The sequence below is a fragment of the Pleurodeles waltl genome, chromosome 6 (genome assembly GCF_031143425.1).
Source record: "Pleurodeles waltl isolate 20211129_DDA chromosome 6, aPleWal1.hap1.20221129, whole genome shotgun sequence".
NCBI lineage: Eukaryota > Metazoa > Chordata > Amphibia > Caudata > Salamandridae > Pleurodeles > Pleurodeles waltl.
The window spans coordinates 576,849,831-576,864,051 of record NC_090445.1 but is presented as its reverse complement, the minus strand read 5'-3'; the positions used below and the strand labels follow the sequence as shown (position 1 = coordinate 576,864,051).

The 14,221-nt window shown below is 43.6% G+C and overlaps 1 protein-coding gene across 2 annotated transcripts in view; it reads right to left on the bottom strand.

Moving 5' to 3' along the window:
* Positions 1-1,096: 1,096 nt before the first annotated feature.
* SRPK1 (SRSF protein kinase 1) overlaps positions 1,097-14,221 on the bottom strand; it is a 516,348-nt gene continuing 503,223 nt past the window's right edge. For both annotated transcript variants that reach the window (XM_069238761.1, XM_069238760.1), the window contains exons 15-16: positions 10,511-10,603; positions 1,097-3,465 (exon numbers count right to left, since the gene is read on the bottom strand). In XM_069238761.1, coding sequence (XP_069094862.1) covers positions 3,281-3,465; positions 10,511-10,603 — 278 coding nt within the window. In that variant the 3' untranslated portion in view covers positions 1,097-3,280. The remainder of the gene's footprint in view (positions 3,466-10,510; positions 10,604-14,221) is intronic.

Below are 14,221 nucleotides of genomic sequence, written 5' to 3'. Positions count from 1 at the left end.
GCAGAAGGGGGCCACTGCCACACCCGCAGGAGCCGAGGGTGAGGCTGTGAGGACGGGCCACCCCAGTACGAGGTGCATGGCCTCATAAAACTCAGATTTGGGCAGAGGTAGTATGATTGCAGGAAGTGCTGAGACAGCCCTTGCGCAGGCTCAATTGTGGAGCCAGGCCTCGATTGCTGACATTTCCTAGTCTTGTCAGATGACGTAGACTGATAGGATGAAGTTGAATACCTCTACGACTTTTTTCTTCTTCCGCTTGTTGGACTTACCAGAACATCTGGATGACTGACTGTGACAACGAGTGATTGGAGTGGCTTCCTCTCAACCAGGAACAACACTGTTCTGGCGTTGCATGTTGAGCTGCGAAAAGCTGGAGGGACCACTCTCTCAAGGCCTTGGGGTGCATGGCACAACAATTGATGCAGGTCTTGGTGTTGTGGTTGTGCTCAAGGTACCAGAGAGAAGAGGTGTAGGTTCATCACTGACATGTTGATCACAGGCGCAACAGGGTTTGAAACTAGCCTTGCTTGGATATCCCTGCCCGACCAGGAGACAGTCTCAATTTTTTTTTGACAAAAGTGTTGAAAAAAGGTCTGTCAAAAAGAGACTGGGGGTATCTTATCTGTGCTGACTGGCATGGAAAAAAATGAACTTACGTCAGCATGTTGGGGTAGTGCTTACATAAGCATCACACATGTAACTTCCACTGCAGACAATGCCACGTGGAGCTGAACAATACCACCTACTAATGCTCAGGGGTACTGCTCACGAAAAGTTTCTGGATCAAGTCTGGTGCCTGGGGATAATTCTAAGGTCAAAAATCTCTGGCTAGATGTCTCTATCAGAATGCACCTGTGATTAACAAAGTAATTTCAGTTGTAAGCCAGACCTTTAGACCTTTTGGTTTTGCCAACACTTTTTGGATTTTCAGGGGTCACAGGGGACAACCTCTCCCGCATCTTTTCAATAGGTGCTTGGTCAGTGCAAAAGAACACACAGATATGGACCATCTTTAAAACACTGACATACATTCCTGCTCAAAACGACAAGAGTAAAGCAGTAGATAACGGCTGATGAAAAACCTGGGAGTACATGCTCGTTATTAAATATGTTTATTGTACTGCATTTACAAAGAAAGACAAGACAATGCACCCAAGTATAAAGAATAAAAATGTGGTGTTCTTTTAAACTGACAATGCAAATACAAATTATTTGTCAGTGCTTTCAAGTAACCTGGTAGTTCAAAGGGGCATGGAGTGACTTATTTGCCACTGCTCGAGGGGATAACCATGAAGTAGCTCTTTCAGCTAAATAGTGCACGCTGGATCAGCTGAGAGCAGAAAGTGATGATTTTATCTCTTGGTGCTTTAGGACGAAGTTAATCTCACAGTCGAATGGTTTAGGAAAGCATAAGTAACCCACGATACCAGAAACAAATGAACCAACACTTGCATTTTGAAGGAGCCATGTGTCCTCGTTGTTTAAATAACAATACTGAAAAGCCAACAGCATGAGAACAGCGTGAGAATTAACAGCAAGCTGGTCAGTTCTATTCCAGTTTTGATTAAGACTGACACATGCTCCTTTCCATTTAGTTATTGGACGCTGAACGTAATAACTCAAAATGTAGGGTTGTGGATATAGCTTGTGCAAGTAATGGTTACTCTGGGGAACAACCATAGGGGGTGAGGAGGAGCCAAATAGCAGACAGAACAAAGGGTAACATACCTGCCAAATAATAGATAAGTAAACCAAAAAAATTGCATCAGCCAGGTTAAGGTCTAGAGAGCTAGGAGTAACCAACTGACCAAACATAAAAAGCATGACTAAATGGTAACATATGATCCAAATTTAAATAGGATGCAGAATACTGCTTGGTCACCTTTCGGCAGAGGTGCACACATACAGAAGACACATTAAGGTGGGAGAATCAAGGTGTAATCAGCCTGATCAAGGTTACTGAATGGGAAAGCAAGCAAGTTAACTAGGACAGGAGTTCAGGAGGAAACAACTAGGACAGGAGAAAAAGCAATGAACGGCTAAGGAAACTTGCACTTGCAATTTAAGTTGCAAAGATAATAACCATACAACATTAGGGAGTAACGTTGCCTGAAAATGTATGAAGGACCTCTTCAACATGGACAAAAAGGAATTCTAACAAGCAGAAGTCTCCTGGATCTTCAGAATCTAGAGAATTCTAGAGGTGACTATATTTTTTTAGTGCTTGAAATTTTCACATGCACCGAGTCTATTCAGTCTAAAGGAAAAAAGGCCTCTGCTACTCAAAACTGTGACTGGGCAAGAGTATTGCAAGAGTATTTCAAGAGTGTTAAAACCTTGAAGTCCTATTGATTTCTTTGACCCACTTGGGGTGAGATGAGGGAAAACTGGTGAATAATTGAATTTAAAAAAAAAACAGTTATTTGCCAAGTTAATGATAAATCAACAAACAACTCCTCACCAAGTAAGACCTTAAATCTATGTGTAGTTTTAAATACAAAACTCAGCAGCACTGCATAAGCATCATTCTATTCCAACAAGACTTTTTTCTAAGTGTCTTTCAAGAAACTGAACATGCATTGCCCTGATTTCGGCCCCTCACTGAGGAGGGGCTCGAGATGCTGCTGTAGGTTTGTCTGCTTTATCTGGAGAGTGACTGTCACGGGCTGGGGTATTAACCAACTGGAGCCTATACAAAAGACACGGGCCGGTCTGCCAGTGAGGGTTGAAATGTTCTGCATTACAGTGCCTACTGAAACAACCTCTAGGCACCAGTGGTCCGTTTCTTCAACTTAAAAAAGGAGGTAGTGGGGTAGTATAAAAAAAAAAAAAACAAGATTCTCAAACTGTTTCATTCATTTCCAACCCTCTTACACCCCAACTGGGAAAGGCCCACCACCCAAAAATGCGATTCTAGTTCATTACAAGGAATGTGTCCTTTGGAGATCATCCAGTGAGCAATGAATCCAGAACAGCAAGGACCGCCATTGCCAGTTCTTTATTCCAGTCTATGTGCTGGTCATCTTTGGCAAGTCCAGTCAAGGCAGAGGATCATAAAGTTTCCCTGTGGTTAGACACTCGGGCAACTATGCTACAATTTTGAAAATCTGCAGTCTTGAAATACGATCTTTTCTTCATGAAAGACTGGAGTTCGGCAGCAGGAGAGGTATGGATGAGGGAAGAAAGGTTGTGTACTAGGTGTTGGATGCAGGAACATAAAGTGCTTCTGTTGAAAGAAGCACAGAGAAATGGGCTGGGAAAGGAGTAAAAGTGGGAGAGGCTATGCCTCGAGCCAAGGGTGCCGTAGGCATTCAGCTGCCGTGGCTCGTTTTTCTGGAACCAACTCCAGCATCGGTAAAAGGAAGTCTGTGAACCCTGCAGCTTCTTCTTGGGTCCACTCGTATTTTTCAACCAGCACTTCAAAAAGGCCCCACGGCTTCAGTTTAGTGATGTGTTTCAGCTCACCTGCAATACAGAGACAATGTTAAAAACTGACATGTAAAAACAGATTACACCCACATACCAAAAAGATAAGCATTCAAGGAACATTTCCACTCTGCCAGATACTATGTAAAATCCGGTGCAAAGCCTGGCTAAAGGTTATTTACTGCACAGATTTTGTAAGATTCAAGTAAACTCACTAATGGCTTCTGACATACTTCCATAATCAAGGACTTGCAATGGGCACCCAGGCTGATTATAAACACCAACAGGCATTGCATTTCTATAAATCAGAGATATTTCTCGGAATGTTCTACTTGATTAAGAGCAAATGTTCTAAACATTTAAGCTCTAAGAGGCAACTCTAAACAAACATTTCAAATTCTGCAACAACCACCCAGACACAAACACTGATGTCTTGCATACGAGGCATCATGTCAGCAGAAACTATGATAAATTTTTAAGAAGCCAAGGCTTTAAACCAATCTAGAACCTAGGTCAATGAAGGATTGGTCTTGGAAAGGGACACTAACAAAAAAGGCACATCCCCTTACAGTTGCTGTACAACAACGCAGCCCTCCCTTCCTCACAAAGGGAAACAGAGCAGATCAGAGGAGGTAGTGTCTTACAAAAATTACCCTGGAAGAATTAACCCAATTGAGAAATTTTGCATGAATGCTAAATTTACAGTTGCACAAGGACTTACATGAAACACTGAGCATGCAAATTTCCAAACCTGGAGGTGGAAAGCCAAGAGCCCCCGACAAACCATGCAGAAACAAGGATTCCTTTCCCATGGGAGATTCTGACAACTGGAACCATGTCTTACCCAAGGACCAAGACATTGACACAATCTGCCGAACCCAGGCTAATAAAGGACACATTGAGCATGCATAATTGCAAGCACAGGGATGTCAGAATATCGGACATAAAACAGGTAAAACATTTATTTGCTAACCAACAAACAATAGTACACATGTCATATGCCCAGGGCCCCAAACAATCCCAGACAAGACTACATTGAAGACAATCGTCGATAACCATCTAAGCACAATGAAAGGATTGCTAGACAGGTCACGCTGGTTGGGTCCCATTAGATGTGTTTTTTCTCTTCAAATCGATGAAAAATATAGTGTGAAGGCAACACCAGCATGATGGAGATTGTGCACCTTGGATACGGAAGAGAAGTCCCCCCCTGATACAGACATAGACCCACCATGATTAAACATGCTTAATATAGTCTGATCCCAAAACTACCACAGTAGGGAAACAACTTGCCACAGTATAATAGGGCACAGCGGCAAGAAAAACATGAAATCGAGTCCTCTACAGCTGGTAAAGCATCAAATAAAAATCCTTATCTCATATGTCTTGTGAATTACCATTTTAACTTCGGGAAGGCAAATCAAAACCTAAAATTATCAACAAAATTAATACGGTTTACAAAGTCAAGCCTGGACTATAGACTCTTTTGTGGATAACCAATGCTATTTTGTATAGACGTACATAATTGTTTCGCTGATCTGGTTAAAGTAATTTTTATTACATACACCATTTCTGAACAGGAAGGCGAAACATGTAAGACATCCCTTTCAGACACTTTATAACTACTTGAACAGAGAAGGTTGATTAGGTAGACAAGTGCAAATACACAAGGCTCCAACATATCCTTTATTTGTGCCCAATTCACAACCTTACTGGGTCAACAAAAGTGCAGAACTCAAAACATCAGAAAGATGTGCCTCAAGGGGGGGGGATTCAGAGGCCGGAGTACAGAACCGGCCTCTCCAACTGAAGACTTCTGCTCTGAGCTGAAACAGGAGAAGGGTAACAGAAAAAATCTCAGTAGGTACGCATACCACACCCTTCTTGGCCTGTCCAGAGTGACCATGATGACCTGTGCCCAAGTCTTGGTGCATCTTCCTCAACACATGAGAAATCAAGAGCATGGGGGCAAGAGTAGTGAAGTCAAAAATCCCATGTCAAAGGAAACACATCTCTACTCTTCCTGAAACAGAAAATGATTGGCTTAGAACTGTGGGCAATGTGTGTACCTGAGGGAGGAGAAAAGGCTGCATGAAGACTGACACAAGAGGAAGATCAGTGCCAGCCTTCACAGCCTGTTTTAACAGCCTAACCAGTTGCTCCGGCATTAGATATGACGAAGCAAGCCAAAAGGCAGTCCGCTCCAGTCACAATCCTTCCTCGTCCTCCCCCTGAAAACACGCTTTCGTTTTTGCTTCAGGGTACATGCACAGCCTGTTGAGGGAAGGGTATAATCCTGTCTACAAGGCTGGAGGGACCTTTACAAATGACCAGTGAGTCTTGCAAATAGTAGAAAAGGGGTATGCCCCTCCTTTTCATAAGAGTCTCCTATCCTCGCCTCAGTCCTTCCATTCAGATGACCATACTTAGATTCTCCAGCAGAAGGTAGCAGCACTTCTGCAGAAAGGGATGGCTGAGATTGTCCCAGAGCAGGAAATTAGGTGAGGTTCTACTCCTTGTAATTCCTAAATCCCAAGAACGGTGGTCTGCACCCAATCACATGCCTCAGGTTAATGAACTGTTACCTGTGCAAGGGAAGTTCAAGATGCTGAACCTGGCTCATACCCTTTCGGCACTAGAATCAAAGACTTGGTGTCCTTTGACTTGGATAGTGTAGTTACACATAACGACCTTCCAGTCGCACAGGAGGTATTTGCAGTTTGTGGTAAACTCTACCCAATACCACTTTTTGGTCCTCCTATTTAAACTATCATCATCAGCCACAGACTTGACCAATGAGATAGCAGAGGTTGCCACACATCTGCACAGGTCAGAAATCTTACTGCTCTGTACCTGGATGGCGGGGTGCTCAAACCTGGGCTAGCTGCAGCTGGTGTCTGACCTCATGAATGCCACAGCATCTTGGATGTTCTATCTGGGGTTCTCCATCAAGCTACCCAAATTGCACATGGAGCCGGCTCAGTCTACTTTTTTGAATAGCCACAAAACATCTATGTCTATGGAGGTCAAGAGTTGGAGACTACAGGCCCAGTTCTGAATCTGTCAATGGCCAAGCCTGACATCACCAAGTAGGTGAGAGCCACCAACGACGTACCCAGAAAGCTGGCTTGTACACTGTCTGGAAAGCCAGTGGAGCAGAGCCAGGCATGTTTCCTTAAAGCAACAGAATAGCTCATGACTCAATGTGTCTAGGCCTGTCCTCAGGATTTTACTGGCAGCATCCTAACCATCCCTCACTACCTCAGCAAAACTGTCCTTCAGCTTGTCAGGCACACTCTGCACCATCATATTTGCCATCTCCCAAAGTGTGTGCATGTAGCTAGCTAGCAGGTATATGATATTCATAGACTGCAGTGCCAGGCTCCCCACAGAGGACAATTTCTTACTCATGGCCTCTACTTTTTTGGACTCCCTGGAGGTGCAGTGGGAACCACTCCCAAGTTTTTGTTTGGAGCGGGAGGTGGCCTGTGTGCCCAAGCTTTTTGATGATGGGGGGGTGAATAAAAGATCACGGACCCATAGTGCTGCCCTAAAGCAGTGAGCAATGAGTCTGTTAATGGCTGGGGCAGATGCAGGTTTGCCCCTAGGCCACCTTCATAGTTTCCATTGAAACTTCCTTAAACCAAAGGAGCAGTTCAGACACCATTAAAGCATTCTTCAGATCTCTGTAATGTTAGATTTGGTCTCAACTATAGGAAGTGACGGTTAAAAGACTTCAGTGCCTTCTTAAAAACAGCTGCAAAACTTAGAGTTGAAGGCTCAGAAGGGCTACCCATCTCCATTTCCGGGGGAGGGTCCAAACCGAGGGTGTTCTGGAGTGCCAAACAGTCTGTCATGTTAGAATCTGCAAGAAGGAGCAAGTTGGCCATCTGCGGTCGTCAGCAGGACAATCTGAGACATCTATATATGACTTACGTCCTACACAAGATTTTCATCTATAATCCGCCAATATTTCTGATTTGGCAAACGGATATGTTGGGTTTCATCCCTGTATTTGGGCTCCTCCGCCAGTTGTGCTTGCTGCCTAAAGCTAATTAATATGGTGTTTGCTTGCAGAGGAGGTTCTTTTGGAGACACAGGAGCCTGTGACAGAGTCTGCAATTACTCTGGTGTCAGGATTAATGGAAGAGAAATGGCTGCCGGCCAGGCTTCCACTAGCGTTGGACTGTGAGACTGACTGGTCCTGGGGAAATATCCACCAGGAGTAACCCAATGGCTCTTTAAGGATGCAAGATGCTTGCAGGCATGCCAGAGAGAAAATAGTACCATTATGGTCTCAAGAAAAAGGACCCAGGTCAGAGCTTGAAATTCTGCATATACCAGTGGAATAGCTAGCAGTGGGTCTGGTGTTGGGGCTGGAGCCAGCAACCGAGGCAGAGCTGGCACAGGAGTGATATCCACAGGATATGGCTTGGAGGAGGACTCTTCTTCAGAAGGAAATCATCAACAAGTCTGGTCTCTGGACTAATGTCTGGGTTTGGAGTTGCCCTGTCAGCACATCTTGTAGGCGCGGCTCCACCGTTTGGGCAAAGGAGCGTCACCCTCTCCTGCCAGCAGCAACAGCTGCAAATCCTTTCACAAGGAAAGGATAATAAATTTAGTTTATTATCCTTTCCATGTGAAAGGGGCAGGGCATTGGGGGTGATAAACAGAGGGGAGAGCACTGTGCACTCCCTTCAGTGCGCATGTGTATTTGGCCGACCATCTTGGGCTGGCCAAACACACATGCGCACAGGGCTCTCCCCAGCTCAGCAACATGGGTGTTGGGCTGGAAAGTGTCTGACTGGGAGCGCACTGACTGAGTGCTCCCAGACAATCCTGACGCTGCTCTGAGCAGCATCAGGATTGGCCGCAGGGTAGGCTGGGAGCCTGTCCCTGCGGTAGCAACAGGAGAGGAATGGCACAGGAGCAAAGCAGGTACGTTTTTAAACAAAATTGTCCCCCGCACCCCCCCCTCCCGAACACCCTCTGCCCGGACAAAGCCCCGTGTCCCGCTCCTGACATCTTGTGCTTTCCCCCACCCCTTATCTGTGACAGAGGATGGAGAATAGCACTACTTTGACCTGAATTTCCCAACGCCCACTGCACACAACATGAAAACATTTGCCTCTAGCTTACTGAGTGTCGTTGTGTGCATGGGGAAGCATTGAACAAACGACATGGAGTTGTGCCCCAAGCAAATGGGGGCCTGAAATTAATATCTTTCCGTGGCAGGGCTTAAAGCCTGAATTTTTCAAAGGGACACACTGACTAAGGCACAACAAAAAAGATGATCCATGAAAAAAAAAAAAAAAAGAGAGCAGCAGCTCCAGATGTGTCGCAGGGCACAGAAAAACGGACTGACATTGGGTGCTGCGGTAGGTTTTTAGCACTACAGGGTTCCATCAACATCACATCTGCACTGACACTGATGTTAAGAGGGAGCCAATGCCTCCTAGAGGCGCAGGGCAGCTACTGTAAAATAACCAGGATATTCAAAAGATCTCCTAGATTTGACAAAACTGCTAGAGTTTTTTTTTTATTTTTTAAATGAGCCGGTTTTAAAATGCATGTTGGCTTTCTTTTCCTGTCAACCAAGTCTGTAAACCGTCAATGTGGCATGAGGGTCGAACCAGAGAGTGAACAATAAAACAGAGATGAGCTAGAGGCCACAAAGGGCAAACTCTAATCATTCAGTGTATGGTTCAAGCAAGAGATTAAGGCGTTCAACTGAAACGAGCAACGTCTAGTACACATTACAAAAGCCAGCACAAAAACAGATATGGTAAGTGACAGAGGGAAGCAGTGTTCTCTCGCCTTGACACCAAACAAAGGGGTACAAAAGTCTCCATATCTGCACCACTTAGTTTTGAATGGTTTATATGGAAAGTAACTAATTGTACGGTAGAGAAGGCCTAACATGGAACAGGAATAAAAAGAACTGGAAACATATTGACTAATGAGCAATTGCACATTTTAAAGAAATAATATTGGGAGAAAAGTTGGGATCATTATTTGTTTCTTTCAGAACAGTGGTGCTTAACCTGTGGTCAGAGAACACCCGGGGGTCCGTGAGACCTACTCAGGGGGTCTGTAACTGTAAAAAATGAAATAATATTAAAATGACTCAATTAAAAGTATATACAAATTAAGAAGCAAAACCTGAAAACGTTTTGATTGTGAATTACACAAAATATTTCAATGTTTGAGCATTTGTTTGGTTTGTACTTGCTCTGGTATTTGTGTACTGTTGGGAGATCCAAATCATAGAAATTGCTTAGGTCGGGTGTCACTGGGTTCCAATAATGACTTGGTGGGGTCCTCGCTTCCAAGTCAGGATTCAGTGGGGGCCCACAGAAGTTAAACAATTAAGAACCGTTGTTATGGAACATTCCTGATCCAAAACTGCTGGAAACGGCCAAGGAACACAATTAATCAGACAGATCATATGATTCCTTCAGAGCTTACTTTGACAGTGTGGGCTGGGAAGGACAGGCCTATTAAGTCACAACAGTGCTTGGATAGTGCTGTTCTATAATTCCGGGTAGGCAGTATAGAAACCTAAGTGAACCCTAAATCCCAGGGTGGGTTGCAGACCAGGGCCTTGTTGAGCTGATTCCTCTGCCAAGTAAAGTGAAATTAGGTGAGGGTGGCTGGGAAGTTGCAGTTGTTTTAGTGCAGATGCTGTCTGCCACTGAATGAATTGTTTGGCAGGGGTCTGAAGAGGAGTGCAGTCCTGGCTTTGCTGGAGCCACTGCATGCTTTTAATTAAGCAGTATTGAGTGCCCAGGGTCCCAAGATAAGCTGCCTATTGTGGAGTGAATAGTCTACGGCTGGTGGCGAATAGGTTCTTTCCTAGTTCTGATGTCGGCTCATGAAAGAGTATCAAAGGGCTTGTGCTGGATTACTCTATGTCTTAGTAGAGATGTTAATTATTTCTGTGATTGTGAGATAGCGCCAGGAAGTTCAGGCTTGTAGGAGACCATTGTTTCCCTTCAGTGTTTACCTTTTAGTATCTAAAGTTCTTGCCACGACAGCGATGCTTAGAAGCGCATTCAATTTAGAAAGTGACAGCGTTCTTTACCTTTTTTGTTGAAAAAATCCTTGGAGTACTTCCCTGCCACAATGAGCTTGCGAGGTACTTTCCCCAGAAGTTCTATGATCAGTGCAATATGATCTGCAAGTTTCAAAAATCATTTAAAAAGGAAAGAGAGACACATGAAGTCATCAATACAGAGCCGGCAAGACTGGACACAGACAAAGACGTGCATTCATGACTGACAGACCAGGCCTCATCATCATCACAGACAACACAGTTTACCACCATTCCTAACCCTTCCAAATCTAGAATCACCCATCTTCTTTAACAGCTGGAAATATCTCGAATGGATGATCTGTTATTTGGTACTTTCTGCATCCCTGAGGCCCACAAGGAGTGGAGGCATAGGAGGGTGAGAAGTAATACTACCTCTGCGATTGAAGAAATCCTTTGAAAACTTCCCACAGAGAGCAAAGTGACGCGGAATCCTGCCTATCAGCTCTATTATGTGCGCAATGTGGTCTAAAACAGAAGGGGGGGAAAAGAGAAGACAGTGACAGACAGACCAGCATGAAGCAGAGGAAAGACAAGATTTCTGAAAGAATAACCGTATGAAGACCAATTTTTACTTTTTATACCCCTCTTTTTTCATGACAATGGAGACCACCCTTCTCCCCTGCCCTTGCATTCCTTCCATACCAGAACATGCACAATGACATCTTTAAACCACTGTTCCTTACACAATGTTGTTCTTCACCTCTCTACAATAGCTTGTTGGGGCATCAGTCTCAACCCACTCACCCCTCTCCCTCCCACATTCAGCTTAAAAAACAATACCCTTTTGTTCTCTCACTCTAGCAAACCTTGTATATCTCCACCATTACTGTGTCCTGTTCGCCTACTCGGACTTCCTATCTGCTGCAGAGAAACAGTTTCTACTGTTTGGTGGACTTCGTGACTACATTTCACATTTGTAATATCTTGCCTATACCTGAAGGAGTAACAAAAAGTGACCTCAGTCAAAGAAAAAAGGTATTAAAAAGTGTCAGGGCTTAACAAACGGTTGGACAGTGACAGCTTTGAATGCCCCAGACCCGAGCATACTTAAGTCTTACGCTCACACTAAAGAAGAAAAAGCAGGGGTAATAGGAGACAACTAAAAAAATGTAGGAAACGTTAGCTTTATGGCAACTTCACATCAGTGGTCATATCGAAGGATGGCAAGCCCTTGTAATATGAGTGAAAAATAGTTTCTCAAAGCTCCAAAAACAAGTGATAGACCAGGCCAGGATTGAACATGGGTGCATCCTGCTACGCTAACAGTTTATAAAGCTGTAACTAATTAGGAAACCCACGCCAAGGTGCAGTGATCTGGTTGCTGGGTAGCATGAATTAATTTGAAATACTAGGAGAAAACATATGTGGAGAAGAGAATGCATTATTCAAGTTTAAGTTCAAGCAGAGAAAGTCAAACGGAATATGAAAGCCTGCTTGCCTCCAAATCTAAAACTGCACCTAATTACAGAATTTATCAAGAAACTGTTAACAAATGCAAAACTGGAGGAATTAGGTATCTGAAGTTCGAACTGTCCTGCATGGGAATATCCATTACAGTCCCAAACAATGAATAACCCCACTACACATGGAATCCCACAGAATGAAAAAAACAAAACATACAAGTAGGTATATACATTAAACATATTAAAAGAAAAGTCAATTTTAACGTGAAAATTATGGAAGCATATGATTTGGTTATATTAGCCAAATTTAATTAATCCTGTGGAGAAAAAAAAAGACTTTGAATATTGAGAAAAGCACTTTTACAAACGTTTCTTTTTTTTTTAAGAGCACAAAATGCAATGTAGGCCAATGTAGCCAGACTGCAAAAGCTCAAGGCTCGAAATAAGACAATGGCGCTTTAAGAAAGCACACTCCACCAGTATCCTATCATGCCCTGGCAGTTAAGCTTGTTCTTTTTGCAGAAAGGAAGATTCCCGAATATTTAAAAAAGAAAAAAAAAAAGAAATCTACCTGGTCATTTCTCTGGGAAGGAGAGAGGCTTGTTTACAACTTTAATCAAGATCCCCCTGGTGGAGAACTATTATATATCCTTATAGCCCGCCGTAGCTGGTCTATACCGGCCATTGAAAGGCCCGCTCCAGCATTAAAGTCTAAAGCCTAAAGCCTTTAGTAAGGGAGTGGAACATAAATGCCCATATAGCCCAATTACAGAGGCCGATAGGCTATTAGAACATTCCACCACTAGGGGGCAGAGTGTTCTAATAAACCAAAGGCCTCACAGAGCCCAAAGGGACTGAAATCCCCTCTGGCTCATTGAGGCCTTTGTTCACAGCAACAGCTGTGACCAACATAGAAGGGTTGGAGCTCCAGGTTTCTACCGGCCATTAGAAGCCCGGAGCACTCCACTGTTTCCAATGGAGCTTCCAACATTCAAATATTCTAATTACAGTTAGGCAATGTTTGTTTCTTTTCCAGGGGTTCAGAACAGCAAATACATTCTGAGAGGGAAAATTAAATGCAATATTAAGTGAAACTGCTGCACTCTTAAATGAACTTTTGGTACTGTGACCTACTGAAGCTTTGACCACTTACAGATGAGCATACACCTGCTTCTGCCTTTCTCCACCTGCCTCAGGCCCTGTGAGACTGATGGGTTTGGAAAGTGTGGGACTGCTTGAAATGCTGTTTGAATCCGATAAGACGAATAGCAGGCTGTGGGGTTTCTTAAGGGTCACAGGAAAATGCCAGAGCCCATCTCTTTGTTCCTCTTGTTTCTAAACCACGTTCGATATTATGGTCTGAATTGTGTTCTTGAACATTCCTGTCCACCATATGTAGCCTGCAAAAAGAGTATAAATAGGAGCTCAGATAAGCCCTCTGGGTGACGTGCTCGGATCTATGCTGGGGCATTACACCGCATTGTACAATGCAATAAACGTATGACACAGATTCCATACTTTAGAATTTTCCCCACGTGCAAGGTTTAATCTGGAAACGTATTTCCCATAGCACGTTTAAGCATTGGAAGAGAGCATCGCGCTACTCCACATCGACGCCGTCCACTGGCTACGACGCTGGCTGAATCCATATAACCGCCATGTTCAAAACATGGAGCCACATATAGAAACTGCCTATTGAAACAGTGTGCTACCACAAAAGACTTCCCTGTGTCGCATAATAACCTAATTCTTAATTCAAGGTGTTCATTGACATAACAAAATCTTGAGACCAAAGAGGACTCAGTTCACAGGGAGGACTGTTAAGAAATCTGGTGCTAGATCCTGTCTCTAGCAAAGGTAACTAACTTGTTCATCTGACGGAAACATCTAGCTGCAGATTCCTTACTTTAGAATTAGATACCAAAGTCATAGTAACCCGGAGGAGGGAATGCAAACAGACCTCCCAAAAAGTCTCTATCATGAAACCGGTCTAGAACAAGAGAAAAAGACCAGAGAATCATAAAATTTAAGGTGAGTAATAATACACGCTGACATCAAAACCTGTGAAGGAACCAAAGGTAAAGAAAACAATAAGACATGAAAAACATGGGAATAAGCTCATCCATGACCCAACACCACAAAGTCTCTAACCAGACCAAACCTGGTCTAGTACAAGAGAAATAGACCATGCATTCATATGAATATCTAAGAGGACAGACATACTTGTAACTAAAAGAACTGTGTAAAGAACCACAGTAATAAAAAGTCACAAAATTGTTAATAGCATGGAGAAGCA